Raw genomic sequence first — 19556 nt, forward strand, 5'->3', positions numbered from 1 at the left:
CGCCCGCTTCTCCCCTGAGGTGGCAGGGACAGAGCGTACCAAGACCGTACCAAGAGGCACCGCCGCGCCGAGCGGCCACGAACGGCAAGGGCAGAGCCACGTCCGCCTGCTGTAAACAGCCGGTGTGAGCCAACTGGGCCCCGCTGCGCAAGCGCGGTCCACAGCCCCGGCTGTTTCCTCCCGTCCCGCCCGCCGCTGGCGTACCTGAAGCGGCCCAGGCGCATGCGCGGCGCTGACGGCGAGGGGGCGAGTGGAAAGGGGCGGCGGGGGCGCGCAGGCGCAGGCGAGGCTGCCGTAGCTTGTACAGGGAGCGTCGGTCGGGGCCGGGTTTGGCCGGGCGCGCTGACGGGATGGACGAGGATGTGTTGACTACTCTGAAGATCCTCATCATCGGCGAGAGCGGTGTCGGCAAGTCCAGGTGAGGGGGTGGCCGCCTCCCCAGCCTTCTCTTGCTGCCACGCCGGGCACCGGTTAGGCCAGGCCCGGCCCGGCGCCGCGTTGGACAACCCCCAGCTCCGCTTCAGCAGCTGCCTGGCCTGGGCGCGGCCTGCCCAGAGGAGGGCTAGGCCCCGCGCGGGGAGCTCCCCTGCGCCTTCTCGGCCGGCCCACCAGCAGCCCCCCTGCTGGGGCCTGCCTGCCTCTTCCGTAGCCACCCCCAGCCAGCGTCCTTGCGGCGGGCAGGGGAGTGCCGGTGTTTGCCTGGCCCACTTGGAAACTGAGGCGAAGCAGAGCTCTGCCGGCCTGGCCAGCAGGATCTGGGCCTTCCTGCGTCTTCTGCAGCCTTCTGTCTCGTGGAGATGGCTGCACTTGTGCGTCTCCGTAGCACTTTGGGGTTAATCTGCTCATAGGGACTCGCACTGCGTGTAGGGGGACAACATAGGGTAGGCAGTGAAGTTGTTCAACCGTTGAGTCTTCTGCTGACTAATTATACTTTTTTCCTAGTACTTCGAGCCTGATTTCTGTGGCTTTTGTGTAAGCTGCCTTTTTTGTCACTTGGTATTTTTTTTCTTTAGCTTTTTCTTAGGGCCATAGATCTTAATAAAGGAGGTAGGACATAAATGCAGGAGGGCATCTGTAATACTGCCATAAAGGCAGTAATCTGAGCTTTCTGCCATGACCCAAACCAGCTTGTAAGTTGCTAATAAGAGAAACAAACGCCCTTATTTGTTAAAAATCTGTCGCTCCTGAGTTGATAATGTTCTATAGTAGGCCTCTGGTAACAGCCATTATGTGAGCAAATCTCTTTTAGCTGAGGTCATCTCTTTTATGTGTGACCATATGGAAAAAATTTTCCTGAGACAGTGTCCTATGTTTCTGTGTACCTACTTATGCTTACTTGTTTACATCAGAAAAAACCGTCAAGAGACCTTATGTAAAGGAAATAAGTGTGCTCTGAAATGATAGCACTACAGACGTTCAGATAGAGATACTTAATGCAGGACTATTCCTAAATTTACATGACTTAGCTGTTACTCGAGTAGGAAGGGTTAGATGTTTAACTTGTATTAGCATGGTGGTGTAAATGTTTGGAGTGTTGACGTCTAAGCCAAGTGCTGTCTTAAACCTGGGCCTTGTGAGTGTGCTGCATTTTGTAGAAGAGAGCAAATGTGTATGAAAGAAAGGTGGAGAAAAGTTGGCTGGTCGTAAGACTTGTAAACTTAGGTGTTTAAGCTAGAGGTAGTATGTGGGTTCCATATTTTGTTTTGAGTGAAACTGGTTTTGTTGGTAACTAAAAATAGCTGCTTTTAAATAGCATCCTGACAATCATCTGAGGGCACTAGTAAAAACCTATTTGCTGCCAATTTATTTGATTTTTCTGAGATGTTAGTTGTTATTTGGCAAATAAAGCAACCATTTTGATGCTCTGCAGTAGGAGGGGGGAGAAAAAAACTTTGGTCTGTGGTTAACTTCTGAATTGTCATCCAGTCCTATAGAAGTAAAAGAATTTTGGTAGTCACTTTTCTGTTAGTGCAGGACTGTGTCCAAATGTTAAAAAGGATTTGGCTGCTAAATTCACATGCAAAAAGAGAAGAAAGGAGGACTAGGGGAAAAAAAAAGGGTGTGGTGGGGAAGACCAGAAAAATAAACAGGGGTTTGTTTCTGTAGCTTGGAAATGAATAGAAGCTGCCAGTCACAGGAAACAGCTGCCTACCACATGGTAATACACACTTAGCACAGACAAACAAAAGTGGTGATTTTAGAAATTGTAGTCTGGGAATCTTTGTCTCTTGCCAAAATGTTTACATTTGGCACAAGTACGGTGGCACTGTGGGCACTTCTTTGAGGAACCCTACTCTTGTAGTGTGATGTCCCAGTAAATCTTAACAGTAGCAGTTCTGTTGGTAGTAGACATCCATCAGGATAGGGGGAAATCTTACGTGCACAAAAGGCCTTTTATGCAAAAAGATACAAAATTGTAAAGCAATGGTGAACAAATTCAGTTCTTAAACTTCTGTATCTCTGTTGCTGATGGGTGCAGTCCTTGCTGTTCTACTGCGGGCCCAGCTCAAGGATTCGTTGCTGAGGTGGAAAGCTGACTTGGAGTTTTCTTAAGCTTGTGGAGATGTTGCGTGAGGCAATATGAAACAAAGACTTTTGTGCTGAATTCTGGGGAAACACAAATGGAGTAAGAAAGGGGTAAAATATTTTTGAGAATCTGAGTGTGTGATTGTTCAAGCAAGTGATTGGACAACTTCTATGATGCTTTGTTTTCAAAGGGACGTAATAGAGGCAGAGAGGAGGCCTTCTTTCTGAGCACATCTGTATTATTTTTGTTCCCTGTTTTCCCCATGGAAAAAAACAGCAATCTTGCTGTTACATTCAGATTTGTAATTTGCAGGCTTCCAGTAAGCTATGGATATGCTGCAATAATGGTAACTCTTTATTTTCCTTCCCTCCCTATCAGCCTTCTGTTGCGATTCACAGATGATACGTTTGACCCGGAACTTGCAGCAACCATTGGTAAGTACGTGCTGATGCTACCTCAGAAAAATTTATACCAACTTCAGTAGAAAATTGTTTGTTCAGACTTGCCTAACCAGTGGTGGAGTTCAGACCTGTCTGCTTCTCTATAAGGAAAGAATGATGTGGGTATAGCTTTAGCATGCAGTGCTCCTTGCTGTAGACCATTGACTGTACTGGCCTGTAGTTGTCCCCTTCACGCAAGAATACATCCTTGGCTAGGCAGATAGCTATAAATATCACCTTCACCATGAACATGGAAGTCATTGGTATGGACTGTGAAAAACTCTAGTGGAACAACCTGCAGTTCACTGTCACAAGCATTTGAGGCTCCAGTGAAAATATAAGAGCTACTGATACATCTCCTGCTGATTTATCTGTACTAGATAGCTATCAAGTTTGAATAGTAATGCTACTGTCCAGAGCTTGTGTTCTAATAAGATATCTACCAAGTATTGTAAGAACACTTAGGACTCTCTTTAGTAGGGATGTTAGCTCTTGCAGCTCTTGACAATACTGGAGAGTACTGTATGGTTTCTGCTTTTCCTCTGTAGGGAGGACATAACAGTGTGGCTTTTTCCAGTTCCTTGGCAGGTAGAGAGCCAAGAACCTGGAGCTGCTGGGGAAAAAAGCAGTGATAGGTCATTGCTCTGTTGGTATGAAACCTACCAACAGTGAAGCCAGTTGTGCTGGAGGAGAGTGACCCAGAATGTATGTGGTTATTCATGTGAATTCCACATTAGTATATTTGTTTCATCTACCCAATTATGCAGATGGTTGTGAAAGGAAGTAAAATGAAACTTCTCAGAATGTGATGCAGCTCTGTGCCAAATTAATAACTGAAGTAATGGAAAAGATAGGTGACTTTTCCATGTGATGCATTTCAATTGTATTTTTTACTTTGTAGGGAGAGTTCTGGCTAAGAGCTCATATCAGACTTTTTCTTTGAATTCAGCTCTTGGTAAACAGCTGTGTCTGGTTTGTTGAGAAGTCAATAAATCAATCTGGTTTTGATCAGTGTTCATAAGAAGGAATGTGGCCTACTTTTGTTCATTTCATTGATCGTAAAACATGCTCTTGTGCAAGCACCCCTGTCTGATTTCATAAGAAAGGATAGAGTGGAAGGAGACTGCAATGGAATGTACTAGGTGGTGGAGATGGTGGTCTCATATTCTGATCTAAAGTACCCTGTTAGCTCAATTTAACAAGATTTTCTTGAACTCTGTGTTTTCTCTCCTGTTATGGCAGATCGATTATCAAAACCTGAGTTATTTACAAGATTATTTTCCTTTTTTTGTTAGCTGTCTTTTATTTGAGTTCCTGGTTTTCCTAGAATTGTATTTGCCACTTTGTTGGATAGATTTTGGTGTGCTCTTAGTTAATTTGTATACTTCTGCTTTTCAGTAGTCAGTCTTTAACACTGTTTTAGTTTCTGAACTTGCTTGCATTGCTTATGCAGAATTTGAAGCATTCTCTTAATACTGAGCTAGCAGCAAGGCTAACAGTGTGTGCACCCTAGCCATTTAATGAAGGTTACAGAACTGTGCAGGCACAAGACACTGAACCAGTATACTGAATGGGACAAGGCTGCTGTGGCTTCAGAATACACCTAATCTTTATCCTAAGGAAAAATGTTTCTTCTTAAAACTTGACATACTTTTGGTTTAAGTATCTGACAGACTTGTAGTAACACAGAGGTTTTGATGTCAGACAGATGGCTGAAAGTGTGCTGTCAGGCATTGGACATCCTGGGTGAGCAGTGGTGATTTTTTTACAGTTTAGGGAAAGAAATAGGCACTTACAGTGGAAGAAGAGATTCTAGTAGTCTAAAAGTTACTTCTGAGTGCTGAAAAATTGGCAGGACAGAATGTCTTTCAGGATCAGTTTGAGACAGCTTGCTAGCATAGCAGGCTCCTATGAACTAGGTGAAGTTCTAAGAACTGGTGTTGAAAGCTAAGTTAATAGTGACTGTTTTCTGTGAACATAACTCTGGAATAATGTACCCTCCTTGTGCATGGCAGGGAGCATTATATTACTGGCTAAATCAGGAACTAAGATTCTCAGTCCCTAAAACAAACAAACAAACCAACCAGCCAACAACAACAAAAAATCCCACCCAAACAAACAAAACCAACCAAAACAAAAACTCCACAAACACAACACCCACCCCCCCTCCCAAGCAGTTCTGCTCAGTTACAGCAAAAGTCAATGTCTTTTGGCAAAAATGTTGCCTGGAGTGTGGGCTTCTTGCAGTGCAGGATGTAGTCTGAAAATCACTTGATGCTTCAGGGAAGGTAGTGAGCTGAAGCTGTGAAACAGTGGAATGAAATTTGTGTAATCCTTTCAAATAAAGCTCTTTTAAACCTCAGTTGTAATGAAGCTGTAAATTTGCAGTTTTTAAGCATTCTGTGTGCTCTCTCTGACTTTGTAAACTACATGTATTTTGGCACCTGTTTGTTTATTCCTGAGGCCATGCAGATTACAAAGTGCAGCAGCACACTTACAGTGAGGCCCTGCTTAAACATTTTGTGTTAGAATAGCTATAGCAGAAATTCCAATTCTTGCAGCAAGTACAATGGCTGCTATTTTATGTCAAAATGCAGAAAGTTTGCTGTCACACTTGACAGTTGTACATATAAAGGTATCAGCTTTCCATGCTACTACTTCATTTCAGGGCTGCTGCCTGATGGAGTGAGAGGTGCTCCAAAATAATTGAAGCATACTCCCAGTTACTTGCTCTTGGTAACCCAAGGATTAAATTACAGCAAAATGGATCATAACTGTACTCACCCTCTGAAACTAATGTGTGTATTTGCACAGTCATTAACATCTTGTCCTTCTTGGCATAAGTTTTGTGCAGCTTTTCCTTGGGGAAGTGATAGGCTGCTAGTTACTGGGTATTTAAAGAAAAGGGGTTGAGGAGAGAGGGGAATTGTCGAGTGTTGAGGTCGATGGTAATAGTTCTGCTGTTGATAAACCATGTCTGGTTTTTTTTCTTAGTCACTGGGCATGGTAATGGGGGGTTCCTGATGTTCTCAGAATCCCTGTAAGAAAGATACTGCATGTTCAAATTACCTGAAGCTTATTTAACATGTTTGTTAGAGCAATTACTGTCATCTAACATCATATCTCGCAGGATAACAATCCTGTAGTAGATGAGTCTCTGTCTAAATTGGTTTACCTCTGCATGATCACCTTAATGGGACTAGGTCAGATTGTTTGAGATAGGGAAACAGCAAAGATCTAAGCCAGTGCAGCTTTGAAAGTGTTTCTCAAGACTGTGGGCCTGTTCAAGGAGAACACATATATGAGTAGTGAATAGAAAGTGAAGCCATTTGAGTTATAAACTTGAATATTTGCCCTGGAATATGTGCTTTAATAAAGAAAATGTGTTTTTTGCCTTATGTTCATGAAGTCTTGAGTTGATGGCTTAAAAGGCCCTTAGGCTTCTGCAAAAGCCTGTCAGCAACAAAACCTTGAGTTCTGATCAGGGTTAGTGAATAGCTGATGAAAGTTACTCATTCTGTTCCTGTCAAAACAACTTGTTTTCTGAGTGGTAGTTGTTTGTTTTTCTCTTTATCTTTCAAAAATAACTGTTTGTATTTCAAAACTAGTGTGTTTGAAGAGCTAAACCAATTTTTCCTTCTCTAGGTGTGGACTTCAAGGTGAAAACCATTTCAGTTGATGGAAACAAAGCTAAACTGGCAATTTGGGTAAGTGTCTCAAGTGTTTCATGTGTTGGTTTGCTTTAAGAATAGTGCTGGCTTGTGTTATGTACAGTTTGTATGGATTTCTATTTGCTAAGGCATTTTGAGCAGTGGGAAGTTAATACTGAACCATTAAGAAAATGGTATGAACTTTTGGACAACTAGCTAATGAGGCAATTCTCTTGCCTTTGAGCTTTTTCTGCAGCACTGGTTGTAGGTCTGGTTGGGATAGAAGTAGAGAAAAGGAGGAGTAAAGAATTACTAAAAATCAATCAGGCTTCCAAACCATGACTGGGTATTCCTTTCTGTTTTTTCAATGAGCAATATATTGTTTTACTTCTAAAGAGTTAGTCTTCATTGACTTCATTCTTCCTGTATACATCATTCTTGTCTGTACTTGAAGATTTTAGAAGGCTACACTTAAACTAAATTTAGTAGTGTTAATAGGTTAAGAATTACTGCTACATGCTCAGTTTATGCTCACATTACCTCTCCAAGAAATTTTTAGCTTAAAAACTTCATAGCCCTCATGCAATGACTTTTATAGGCTTGAGGTCAGTGTTGCTTGTAGCAGATGCAACTGACAGAGGGAGAGGCAGTATTTGTCTCAGTCTTAGTGTTCAGCATTGACTGAAGCTAAAAGTAGAACTTGTAAATTCATGGCAAGTGAAGAAAGAAAAAGTACTGCCAAGCTTTTCTTTAAACTTTCTCCAGCTTCCACACTTGTGTGACTTGAAACACCTTTTGAATATTCAGAGCCAGTTGGGACTTCTTGAAGCAAGCAAGAATAAAGCCTTGTTTCTCATATAAGCAAAATACCTGACCTGTACTTCCTTGGGAAATAGTAGTGGAACAGGAAATACATACTGCAATAATTCAGTTGCTTTGAGCGTGGTTCATGTCTTCATTTAAAATAAGCACTTTTGTCTTAGTGTGGCACTAGTAATTGCTAAAAAATAAATGGGTTTGACAAGGAAAAGAACTGCAGGGACTTGACAGACCTCTATATGGAAATTCAGACTGGTAGCAGAACAGTGCTGTCATGGGCTGGAAAACCTTACATGGGACTGATTTAGGGTTCATGTTGATCAATGAAGAAATAATTCTGAGGTAAACTGAAAAAAAGTTTCAAAGGTGTATTGTGATAGAAAACCAGTTTGAGATGTATGGGATTGACTGACTCAAGATTGTTGGTAGTCCAGTTCAGTTATTCATGTTCTTTGGCAGGGAACCATTTGGAGCAGGGGGGTCATTCTGCCCCTGTACTCAGCATTGGTTAGGCCACACCTTGAGGACTGTGTCCATTTCTGGGCCACTCAGTTTAGGAAAGTTGTTGAGTTGCTGGAATGTGTCCAGAGAAGGGAACAAAGCTGGTGAGGGGTTTGGAGCACAAGCCCTATGAGGAGAAGCTGAGGGAGCTGGGGTTGCTTAGCCTGAAGAAGAGGAGATTCAGAGGAGACCTTACTGCTGTCTACAACTTCCTGAAGGGAGGTTGTAGCCACGTGGGGGTTGGTCTCTTCTCACAGGCAACCAGCACCAGAGCAAGAGTGTCCTCTTGTCCTCCTCAGTCTCGAGCTGTGCCAGGGGAGGTTTAGGCTGGATGTTAGGAAGAAGTTCTTCATAGAAAGAGTGATTGGCCCTTGGAATGGGCTGCCTGGGGAGGTGGTGGAGTCACCATCACTGTTTAGGAAGAAACTGGATGGGGTGCTTGGTGCCATGGTTTAGTTGATTAGATGGTGTTGGATGATAGGTTGGGCTCGATCTCAAAGGTCTCTTCCAACGTGGTTAATTCTATTCTATTTTGAATCCAGTGTTTCATGTGTCATTTCTAACCTGGGGTAACTTGGGTGGAATTATTTAATCCTCTTTGCAATGCATGTGCACTGTAACTTAATCTCTGAGAAGAAAACAGCATTTTAATATTTGTATTTTTGTTGACACTTTAAATTTGAAGATGTAAATTCAACTTCACTTAAAAACAGAGATTCTGCTCTGTCATAGCATATAAAACACATTTTATCTGGCACTGAATCAAATTGAACTGGACCAAGGTGATTGAAGTGAGTGAGCTAGCTTTCTTGCCATGAGTTTTGATGCTTATTGCAAAATCTTAGTACTGCGGTTGTACTTCTTCCTGGTTGCTAAAGCCTTCCATAGAGGTGGCTGTCTTATTGCTGTATAGTCCAGTGATTTACAACACTTAACAGCTTAAAGGTGTTTCCTAGGACAGACTGCAAACATCTCAACATGCAGTAAAACATCAGGGGAGAGTATAAACTTGGTTAATCTGATAGCTTTAGAATACTTATTTTGTATGTTCATTAGAAGCAGCATGCCTGACAGCTAAAGGAGATTCTGCTAGAATTCAGAATAATGGAACTTTATGAATGTGGCTGTTTTAGGATACTGCAGGTCAGGAGCGGTTCAGAACATTAACACCCAGCTACTACAGAGGTGCACAAGGTGTTATCCTAGGTAAGTATAGCTTTGCATTGTACTGAGTTGTGTTTTTTAAGGCATTGGAGTTAGACAAACTCACATAACCTTTCTGTAATACCTAGTTGATGTTAAAAGCCATTGTTTGTGTTGAATAACTCTTAGTATATTAAAGGGTGTCAAATTCAGTGGCTGGCCTCTGTCTCATGTAGTCTTGCTGTCCTGAGAAACATTAATTTTTGCATGAGAGGAAAAGCCACTGCTCTTTGAAGGGATAGCTTGGAGCTATCTCTGTGCTACCCCAAATTTGCCTCTTACCTTTTTTTTATTACATCTGGTTTTTGCCTGTGCTTGCAAGAAAAACCAAACACACTTTTTGTTTTCTTCTCAGTGTATTCTTTCTATATCAGCATGTACACAGGTTTCTCTTTCTTCTTCCTTTTGCCTAATGAAATCAATACAAACACTGTAGAGTGTGGCTGAGAATTTTTTGCTATTTGTCCCTCCATACTGATGGGATGTTACACAGAATCGCTTAGAAAAGACTAACCAGGAGCATAGAAGTCATCACTTGGTGTGAGAGAAAACCAGGCCAGAACCCATAATTGCAACTTTCCACTGATAAACTGTTAAGCAGTCACTGAGCTCTGAAGTTCTGCTTCTCCACTGCTACAAGTGAGGAGCTGATGAAAGTAAGGGTAGGGTATTAAGTCTGACTTGCTTTGAAGTTGTGTCTGTTTTGAGAGATTCTTGGTAAGGTATTGTGTCCAGTTAAATTATTTGACTTGGAATAGCCTCTGTTCTGAGACTTCCTGGTGGCTTTTGGTTTGCATGTACTTGTTTCCCAAGTATGAGTTGCTTTATCCTCTGGTGTGGGAAGTTGCTGTCAAGGCATGTCTCAAGTCACTTAGTTGCTGGCACTGAACCTGCCACTTACTGTTGAAGGCTGTAAAAGTAAGCAAGCGCTGTTTGGGTGATAGAAAGTGTTGTCACTGATACTTGCTCTCATTTTAGTTAATAACATTCTCCTACATAGTTCTTTGTTATTATCTTGGATAGCTTTGTTAAACAGCTTCCTTAAAATAAGATTGTTCATGCAAGCCAAGCTATGAATGTGATTGAAACCAACTGTTTATGCTTGTCTCACATGGAATGTTCAGCTGCTGGTGGATGTTCCATTTTTCTGCAAGTATGGTCTTTCTGTAGTAGCTAAATTGGAATCCTTGGGACTTCAGCTTTCAGAAAGCTGTGGGTTGGTTGGTTCCCCCCCTCTCCCCCCCCTTTTTGTAACAAACTGTATTTCCTGGAAAAAGTATTGTGGAAATAATGTTAATATCTTTCAGTTTATGATGTCACAAGAAGAGATACTTTTGTCAAGCTGGATAACTGGTTAAATGAACTGGAAACGTACTGCACAAGGAATGACATAGTGAAAATGCTGGTTGGAAACAAGATCGATAAGGTAAACCGAAATCAACTGCAGGAATTCATCTGTTGGTGTACTTTGTTAATGATGTGCATTAATGCTGTGTCTTATTACAGGAAAACCGTGAAGTTGACAGAAATGAAGGTCTTAAATTTGCCAGAAAACATTCCATGTTGTTCATAGGTATGTTATGGGGGGTTGCAGGGTTATTACTTGGTTTTATTACAGAGTGAGAGGTACCACTTCTGTAGGACTGATAGTCCTTACATGTACAATCCAGTTAATGATATTGCTCAGCTGCAGTAGGTACAAAGATAATAGATACTCCACTTCTTTTAAAACTTTTCATTACCCCTAAATATGTCCAGATATTTATTCTGAGGATGAGTATACTGAAATTCAGGAGGATTAAGGGCAGAATACAGGCTCTACTCTAGTCTGACAGAACTTGTTTTAGGTTTGGGGTTTTGTCTGATTTCTTTTCTCAGCCTGCTCATTAAATAAGTAGCAGAAGCAAAATGAGAGATGGAAAACTGGCACTAGTGGCCAGCTTTCAGTATAGCAGAAGAGCTGGCACTTGACAGAAATCTGCACTGGAACTGGGTTGTTAGAATAGGAATGCAATTAAATTTAAAATGGGTGGGATTGAGTGACATAATCCTGACTGGAGCAAATAGGTTGGTCTCATCTTGCTGCAAGATGAAATGAAACGGGACTTTTATGCAAAGCCTTGCAGTGATGAATTGAGGTGGGCGGTGAAGTGGTTCTTTGTGCCTAAGTTTTAACATGTTCCATTTAAGTATCAGCAGAGGTTTCTTCATAGGATGACTCCAGTAGCAAAGCAGTTCATTGACGTGTCCTGTACTTTGTCATTAGTCAGAGATAAGGAACGTAAGACTAATCTTTGCCTAGTACCTTGCTGTGTTTCTTTTGGCCGTGCTGTCAGATGCGGAAATAGAAGTTCAAAGCTGAGGCACAAGCTGTTAACTGCATGAAAGATGAAAAGAAAGATAGAAATTAAACTATAAATACATCTATCTGCATGCTGTGTGTGCTGAGTATCTGCATGGCTGTGTGGAGGAGCAGCACAAGCCCCAATGGTACTGAATAGTTTCAGATGGTGCCTGTTGCTCTTAGAAGACAGCAAATTTCCTGGGTTTAGCCAAAGTAAGGCTCCTGAGTGAAATTAGATTCTGTGAAGTGAAGAGGAAATGAGATCCTACCTGCTTTTTATCAGATGAGTTCTATCATGGAGGCTGACCCAGAATCCTGCTGTATGGATCCTTGAAGCTTACCTTACAGTGGTGCTGCAGTTCTGACTACAGCACTGAAATAAAGAACAGCCACCAAGTTTAGCAGACATCTTAAGTTAGCAGAACCCTCCTTTTGCCTTAGTGTAGTGCTTTCCACAGAAAAATAAAGCTAAGCCATAGCTGTCTTTATGTATTTTGGTGATCTTCAACTTGGAAGCTCTTACATTAAAGTCTTTTGAAGTGCTGCCTTGTGTGGTGACAGAAATCTGCATACTTGCTAATTCTGGCAGTGCTATGTTGTTACAGAAAATATTCTAGAAGTTGTAAGTCTAAGCTGGAGGTTGAGACTTAACTGAAAGAGAAGCATGTTCCTGGAAGCTGTGCTAACACTTGACTTCTTGTGTCCCTTCTCCAGAGGCAAGTGCAAAAACATGTGATGGTGTACAGTGTGCCTTTGAAGAACTTGTTGAAAAAATCATTCAGACTCCGGGACTGTGGGAGAGTGAGAGCCAAAACAGAGGTGTAAAGTTATCAAACAAGGAAGAAGGATATGGAGGAGGAGGAGCATGTGGTGGATATTGTTCTATGTTATAAACTTTGGGAAGCTTATTCTTTGCGTATTTAAACAGCTAGTGACATCTTTCTGTACATAAATTCATTAAATGCTATTTTTAGGGACCTTGCAGTTTGCACATATTTGTTTTGTATCATGGCAGTTCACACTTGTAGGAAAAAATGTTCTGCAGCTTCCCCAGTTTGAAAATGTTATGGTAAGCATGCCCAAACTACAATCTTCAGGGTTTTATAAGTAGCATAAATAATGTGCAAGAACAAATGCACTAAAAATTTTATGGCTCTGTACATTTATCATGTAACTACTCTAAACAAATCCATCTAACAGAAACACATTACTGCATTGTCTGCTCTTTGTCTTATTTTTAAATAGTCTTGAAATTATAGAACTAGAAATGTGCACACACCTTGAAAGCAGTGTGAGCTATAAATATTATGTTTCATCTCTTCTAGTAAATGCTTTTTCATGTTATTAAAACCAGCAAGATTCTACAGTTCTTGGGCAAATCTGCTGAGGTCTTGTCTTTCAGCAGAGCTGTCTAAAATACAAATTGGCATAGGCCATAGTTGGTATCAGCACTTTCTTGAAGCATCTGCTCTGAAAGCTTCCTTTGCAAAGCTGTGGGATGCCTTTCTTTTTTTTTTTTTTCCTCCTTTTTAATTATCACTTCAATTTAGGGCTTACCTGGAGTTTTAATCCTGTGATATTTATATACTAAATTTGTGGTACTCTTGCACTCTAAGTTTTTATGATGCAGTCTACTCTAGACTTGCTGTACAAAGTCTTCGTTATTGGTAAGGGGTCAGAATGACATCGCTGTTCTTTCATTGTGAACCAGTTTGCCACACTTCAGTACCAATGCCTGATTCTCCTCAATGTTTGTAACACAACTATCTCCAAGTGTAGCTCACTGTGGCTGTGAGGATCTCTATCACCTGTCAGCTTTGTGCAGCTACTTGTTCAGAAATAAAACTTCCTGTCGCAGACACTAAGTGGAAGCTGTAGGGCTTCTTGATCTCTGTATGGAAAGATAACTATTGCAATGAGTATTCACTTGAATTTACTGTATGAAAGCCAATGGTTTGTTTCAGAAGACTTGTATAGACTAATAAATTCTTTTTTCCACAGTATCCAACTTTTCTAACCTCTTCCTATCGTAGAGCTGTGTATTTTCTAGCTCATATGGTTTAAACAAGGTCACCTCTCAACAAATCACTTCTGATGCGGGGAGGACAAGACAAGGATACTGTGTTGTGGTTTTCTTTTAAAATAATCACTACAGTGCAATCAGTAACTGAACTACTGGGCAGTTGCTTGTAAATATGGTGACTGACAGCACTTTTTTATTCCTGCAGGGTTTTGTGTGAATGTCAGCATACGTGATCTGTATTTTTGCAGCAGGTCTTGGCTGCTTCTGTTAAGATACACTTCTTTTCTTCACCAGGAAACTTTTGTTTTCTATTCTGTTTTACACTTACTAGGAAACAATACCAAAATTTGCAGACTTAACTGTGCTAGTTGTTTTTAACAAGTATTGTATCTACAGTATTGTTAATGTAGTAGAGTAATTTAAATATGTAAATGTAACTAATATTAAACATACTGTATCAAAATGTTAGATTGGTATTACTGTTTCATGCAGGCTGTGTGGGCTGAGCGAGTATTAGATTTGAGGTCAAAGGATTTGGGGTTTTGTAGGCTGGTAGTAGAAGACACTTGTAGGAGCATTAAAAATAACTCACTTTAGTATTATTTCAGTAATATTGGGTAAGTATCGTGATGCTACCAGATGTCTGTAGTTCATTTCCATATTTTCCCTCTAGTGTGGGTGCATCTCTCTGAAGAGAGACTTAATTTTCAGTTTCTCACAAAAGATCCTTTTATCACAGGACCTGGATTCATCTCTCATTCTGCCTTTGCCAGATCTGACAGCCTGTGTCAAAAGGAGGAGCTTCTGGGCGCTCTGAATAGTGGCCATTGTTCTGCAAAAGAATCAGCTCACTTGTTCCTTTCCCTCCAACTTTTTTCTGAGGAGAAGAGTATTCTGAACCAACAGGCTTAGTGAGACTGAGCAGTTAGACAGGCTTTCATTTTTATTTTCTGAAAAAACCCTGACTTGCAACTAGCTTTCCTGTCCTCCTCATTTGAGGAATGGCTTTTCTTAGAGTCTTACCTCCTTTTTTACCTTGCTGTGTCCTGGAGGGGTGGGTTCCTGTGCTTCCAGTGTTTCTTAGAGCAAATTTAGCATCAGTTAGTCGTCTTTGCTGCATTCTTGTTTGGGTTTTTTAACACTCTTCCCGCCCCTTCAGAGCGGGAGGACTGCCATCTTTCAAATCAGTCTATTCCCAGGTCACAATTATGTCACTGTTGTTTCCAAGTGCACTTTCATTTTTGCAGCTGCAATGTAAACATTTTTGAAACTACTGCAAGCTGTATCATAACCTCTACTTACTGCTGATTTAAGCCTCTGTCTCTGTGGAGTATTGATTGTTGTGCTCACAGGAGTACGCTCAAGAGACCCTTCAGTCTACCTCAGTACATAGCTGAGGCATAATGGAGAGAGCTGCTGTGCTCTGCATCAGGTGATGACAATGTCTACTGCCATGGCAGTTTCATAAGAAATTACTGAACCAGAATGAGGTAACTGAGAAATGTTACATGATGATGAGTGGCAGTTAAAACTGAAGTTGTTCCCAGTTCACTTCCTCCATAGTCACAAAGGCTGATGTAATAGTGGCTGGCAGAGGTTTTCTTGTAGTCTTTACAGCAGCCTGGACAGGAGTTGCATCTTCTTGAATTTACACTTGAGAATACCAAGAGTTGTGATGGTTTTATCTTTGTTTGCTTCTTACATTGTTTTAAAAGGGAGGTGGGACAGACTTCTGGGGAAGGATTCAAGATGCCTTTTACAAAAAATTCTTTATTGGTGTGAGTTTTAGCTGAACTTTTTCTGTTCTGCAATAATGAAGTCAATGGCTGGCTCAAAGTCAGGCTTAACTGAGTGAAAATGTGAGTTCAGCAAGTCCTCAAAGGGTACCAGTGACCGTTTCTTCAGCCTTGGCAGAACTTCAGGAAGCGGCGTTCTTGCTGCCATCACATGCCACAGTGGTAACCGCTCCGTGTGCTTCGTGTTGTTAGGTCCATTGTTTGTGAGTAACCTGACAGAGTGAACTGCTATAATTTTTCTAATCTTGCCCCACAATTTAGTGTAATAATTCTGTGTTCTGAGGCTGAACTGAATGCCTTTTCCCAAACATTAAAACCTGGGCAGCATGTGTTGGGACCAGCACGAGTTGCTGCTGTTGGCATTGATAGAAATGTTCAAGGTGCTGCATCCAGCCCACATAGGCTCAGAGCTTCTGTAGTAATTTTCAGTGCCTTGCTGTCCTCAAGGCGTCAGTAAGCAACATGAGTACAAGCAGGGTATTTGTGTTGCCAGGCATAATGGTTTCAGAGGTGGTTGAGTCTTCAAGGGCAAAACACCAGTTATATTTTCCCCAGTCACTCCCCAACAGTATTAGATTATGAGTTAAAAAAGAAGAGAAACCCTCTGTTAAAACTGTTCCAAGTTTTGTACCTGTGGCACCCTCATTAAAAATGGAAGGGTTGTACAGACAAAAAACTCTGAATGCAAATTTTTAGCCAGCTTAAGATGATATATTTTTATGAAGCGCGTTAAAAATCACACCCTTAGTTCAGCTGGTTCAATCTGGCCCCAAAGAGGCCAGAATGACTGCCTTAAGACTGGGCAAAAATGATGACTTTATCCTGCAGTGTCCAAATGGCTCCAGCTGGCTGTTGTTGTACTGCTGTCCTGGGTTAACACAGCCTGTGCTCACATGGCTCCCCTCTCCCCACACAGATGGGGGGTGGAAAGTAACACACAAAAGACCCCTCTGGGTTGAGCTAAAGAGTTGAGATAAAGAGTTTAACTGGAAATGATCCAATGCTCACTTACCTCAGCCTGTTTGCAGAGAAGTGCAGCAAAATGGAAGAGCAGCAGCAGAAGCCAAGTGACCTCCCCTGCAACCAGCCCATCTGAGAAGCCCAACACACCAAAACTGGAAACCAGCAGTAGCAACTGGAACAGGAAGCCTCTCATGTTACAATCTGAACTTCAAGCCCCATGATACTTTGCTCCAGCCAACGCTGGAAGCTGCTATGATGGCAGCATGGTCTTGAATATCATCAGCAGATTCAACTCAGCTCATGACAACTGCCCAAGAAATCTCTTAAGTCAGTGTCCCTGTCTCTGTTCTCTACTCCATCAGACTTCCTGAATGCTCTGAAATGACTGTAAACTCATAGGTGAGAAAGTAACTTCTACTCAGCATCAGGCAGTTCTATGCAAAGCAAGGAAGTGTGTTTTTCTGAAGTTACTGGTCACAGAGGTAAAGCAAGGAAGACTGAGTGCAGCAAGTGAAGATGAGGAGGACTGGTGTTGAACCAACTGCTTTTCAAGATCTCTTCCATAAGATGGCAGCAGCCCATTTTGAGAGCTTGAGTGGGAGACTGATGAGAGAGGGTATCAGCTGGAAGCCCTACAAAGCAGGCATTCAGTCTTCAAAGGCTTCATCGCTTGCACATTGTGCACATCCCTTACAGTTGTCCTAGCACATATCAATTGGGAACCCTACTTCCTGTTAAACCATTTGGTGTGGTACAGCAATGGTTTCATTGTGGTTTTAATAAATGTGATGGGAGAGGCCAAGAGGCAAATTCTGCTGGAGCTGTTGGTGTCAAGTGACACTTCTGCACTTGCAGGGGTTGTGTGTGTGGGATGCAGGGAGAGTGACAGGATCGTTTGGCCCACTTTGTACCTTTTTTTTTTTACTGTGTTGCTTTGTGCAGTTATTTTGTTAAGAATTGCCCAGAGCAACTTGAGTTTTGTTGAGCAGAAGAGAAAAACAGCTGGGATTTTTCTCTCCTCCAAAAAAAAAAAACCCAAGGAGATCTGTTTCATGGCACTGAACAGTTTCAGTCGAATCAAGCACTCCTTTTCTTGCAAAGAGAGGAAAGCCTTGGGGAGAGGGCAGCTGCTTGTTGGTTGGCTTTATTTTGTTTTATTTATTTATTTATTTAAGCTAACAGCAGTGGAAGGAAAAATATTTTGAGAGGAACTATTTTCTGAAGGCATATAACATAAAGGATTTTGTATTTCAGCTATTTTCCCTTTTCCTTCTGAGTGTTTCCCGTATTTCCCGCGACACAGTGCCTTGTGTGCTGCTTTTGTGCAGTTTGACTCACCTATTTATGCATTTTTCTCTGCAGATGAGTGTCAGACACTTACCCATTAGTAGCAAATACTCAGTAGTCAAACTGCTGTGATCCTTTTAATAGAAGACTCCATTTAAGTGCAAATTTGGAATCATTCTTTCGGTGCTTGTGCTTATTCTGGATAGTGTGGGAGGAGCTAAAGCAGCCCGCTTTTGGCATTCCCTGTTGCTTACACTTACTGGCTAATGTTAGCCCTCTGTTTTGGTTTCCTGTGGCCCCATTAGTATCTACCTTATCAATTGCAGAGGAGCTGCAGTAACAAAGCAAGACTCTTCCATTTTGTTTTTAAGTTAAAGGGTTCAGCCTCCCTGAGTCAGTACAGCACAGCCCAGATGGGATCTGTCAGGAGCTGGTTCTGACATTGCTCTGTCTTTGAATTCAAACTCTGGCTTGGTGAGTAGCCCAGAGCTGGGTCTTGTCTGCAAGTGGTTGGGACAAACACAACAAGTGTGAGTGGTTTCCACAGGCACACTGGAGAAGAGTTGCACCCAAATTACTGCTGACAGGAATCTGACGGTTTCAAGCCCAGAGGAGAATTTGGGGGTTTAGAGGCTGAGAGCATCTCTTTAACTCTTGGACTTGGGTGTTTGGTTTTTTATTTTTCTGCTGAAAACAGCAGCTGAGGTGGGTTGCTTTAGCCCCTTTTCAGCTTTCAAACTTTGGCCAGTGGTGAAGTTCAAAGTCTTCACAGAAGTTATGCTTGGCAAGAAAAGCAGTATTTGAAAGGGTCATTTCATTGTTACTGGTGTGCTGTGCGTGTGCTGCCTGATTTATACCAAGGAGACTCCTGGAATGTGTGTCTTGGTGACTTCTTTCTTTCTTTCCAATTAACTTTAAAGAAATAAGAGATGAAAGCAAGTTACTTGAATAAATGTTTTATTTGTTCTAGAAAGGTTCACATTCTTTCCAAGAGTCCACTTTCTTCCACTTTCAGAATGGAGCCTTTTTCACCTCAAGTTATTTGTATTGTGATAGCATCCCGAGGCTCTGGTTAGGATGGCTGCAGAAGGCTTGGGGAAGCAAAGTGGGAGACATGGGGGGCACTGGGTGTGCAGAGTTGGCTTGTGGCACCGAGCACAGGAACCAGAGCTCTATGGAGCTGAAGCCTGGATGAGGAAGACTAAGCTCCAAGTAAAGTGCCTGGGTTTTTCTGTTTTGTTGGGAACAGATGAGGCTGAAAGGAAAAGCCCAACATCTAGCTGAGCTTGGGCCTAGGAATGGGCTTTCCATGGCCACAGAAAGTGCTTTTGTGCAAAGTTGTGCCACAACAAGTTAATGGCAACAATTTTGGTTAGCAACTGCTCCTTGCAACCAATGGCTTCGCGTCAATTGTGTATCAGATGTTGCCACATATTACTTTATTTTTTGTGTTTAGCCACAAATAACTCGGGACACTACTTTGGTGTTACAATACACCATAATTTACTTCTAGCAAGCATGTATTTCCTAAGAGACAGAATGGCTCTCAGCCTGTATGTGTTCCTTGGTCTGCTCTATACTGGGTGCAGCTGGATGATTTCATGTCATCCCAAAAGAATTCACACAGGCTGTTGAGAGAAAAAAAAAAGAGAAAACAGGCCATGGAAATAAATTGTAACTAATTGTGTTCTTAAATATAGGGCTACAATGCACACTAAGGCTGTATAATGCTGCCCACTGCTGAACTCTTTCAACAGCCCTGGAGCCTTTACCCTCCTGTGGGAGATGAGAAAAATAAATTTTAGAAGGCATCCTGCAGGGGAAATTCCACTAGCCAGTAAATTCTGTGATAAATTCTCCTTTCATATCAGACAGGTGGAAGTTCAGGATTCCAGGACAGTTCAGGGGAAGGATGAGGTTTGTACCAAGTTCAGGATTCCAGGACAGTTCAGGGGAAGGATGAGGTTTGTACCATGTTCAGGATTCCAGGACAGTTCAGGGGA

At 41.9% G+C, this 19556-nt stretch overlaps 1 protein-coding gene across 1 annotated transcript; it reads left to right on the plus strand.

Annotated features, from left to right (window-relative positions):
- The first annotated feature begins 240 nt into the window (after positions 1 to 240).
- RAB18 (RAB18, member RAS oncogene family) lies at positions 241 to 12999 on the plus strand. Its single transcript, XM_009898568.2, has 7 exons — positions 241 to 418; positions 2906 to 2961; positions 6613 to 6674; positions 9071 to 9143; positions 10448 to 10566; positions 10647 to 10713; positions 12199 to 12999. The coding sequence occupies exons 1-7, from the start codon at positions 351 to 353 to the stop codon at positions 12375 to 12377; spliced, it is 624 nt and encodes a 207-aa protein (XP_009896870.2). The 5' UTR covers positions 241 to 350; the 3' UTR covers positions 12378 to 12999.
- The last annotated feature ends 6557 nt before the right edge of the window (positions 13000 to 19556 follow it).

Source organism: Dryobates pubescens, chromosome 21 (genome assembly GCF_014839835.1).
Source record: "Dryobates pubescens isolate bDryPub1 chromosome 21, bDryPub1.pri, whole genome shotgun sequence".
Lineage (NCBI taxonomy): Eukaryota > Metazoa > Chordata > Aves > Piciformes > Picidae > Dryobates > Dryobates pubescens.

Excerpts from the sequence above, each read along its gene's own strand:
- RAB18 (XM_009898568.2), top strand. The coding sequence starts at position 351 with ATGGACGAGGATGTGTTGACTACTCTGAAGATCCTCATCATCGGCGAG. Across the intron at positions 9,144-10,447 it reads TGCACAAGGTGTTATCCTAG|TTTATGATGTCACAAGAAGA; the intron begins GTAAGTATAGCT and ends AATATCTTTCAG. Across the intron at positions 10,567-10,646 it reads TTGGAAACAAGATCGATAAG|GAAAACCGTGAAGTTGACAG; the intron begins GTAAACCGAAAT and ends GTCTTATTACAG.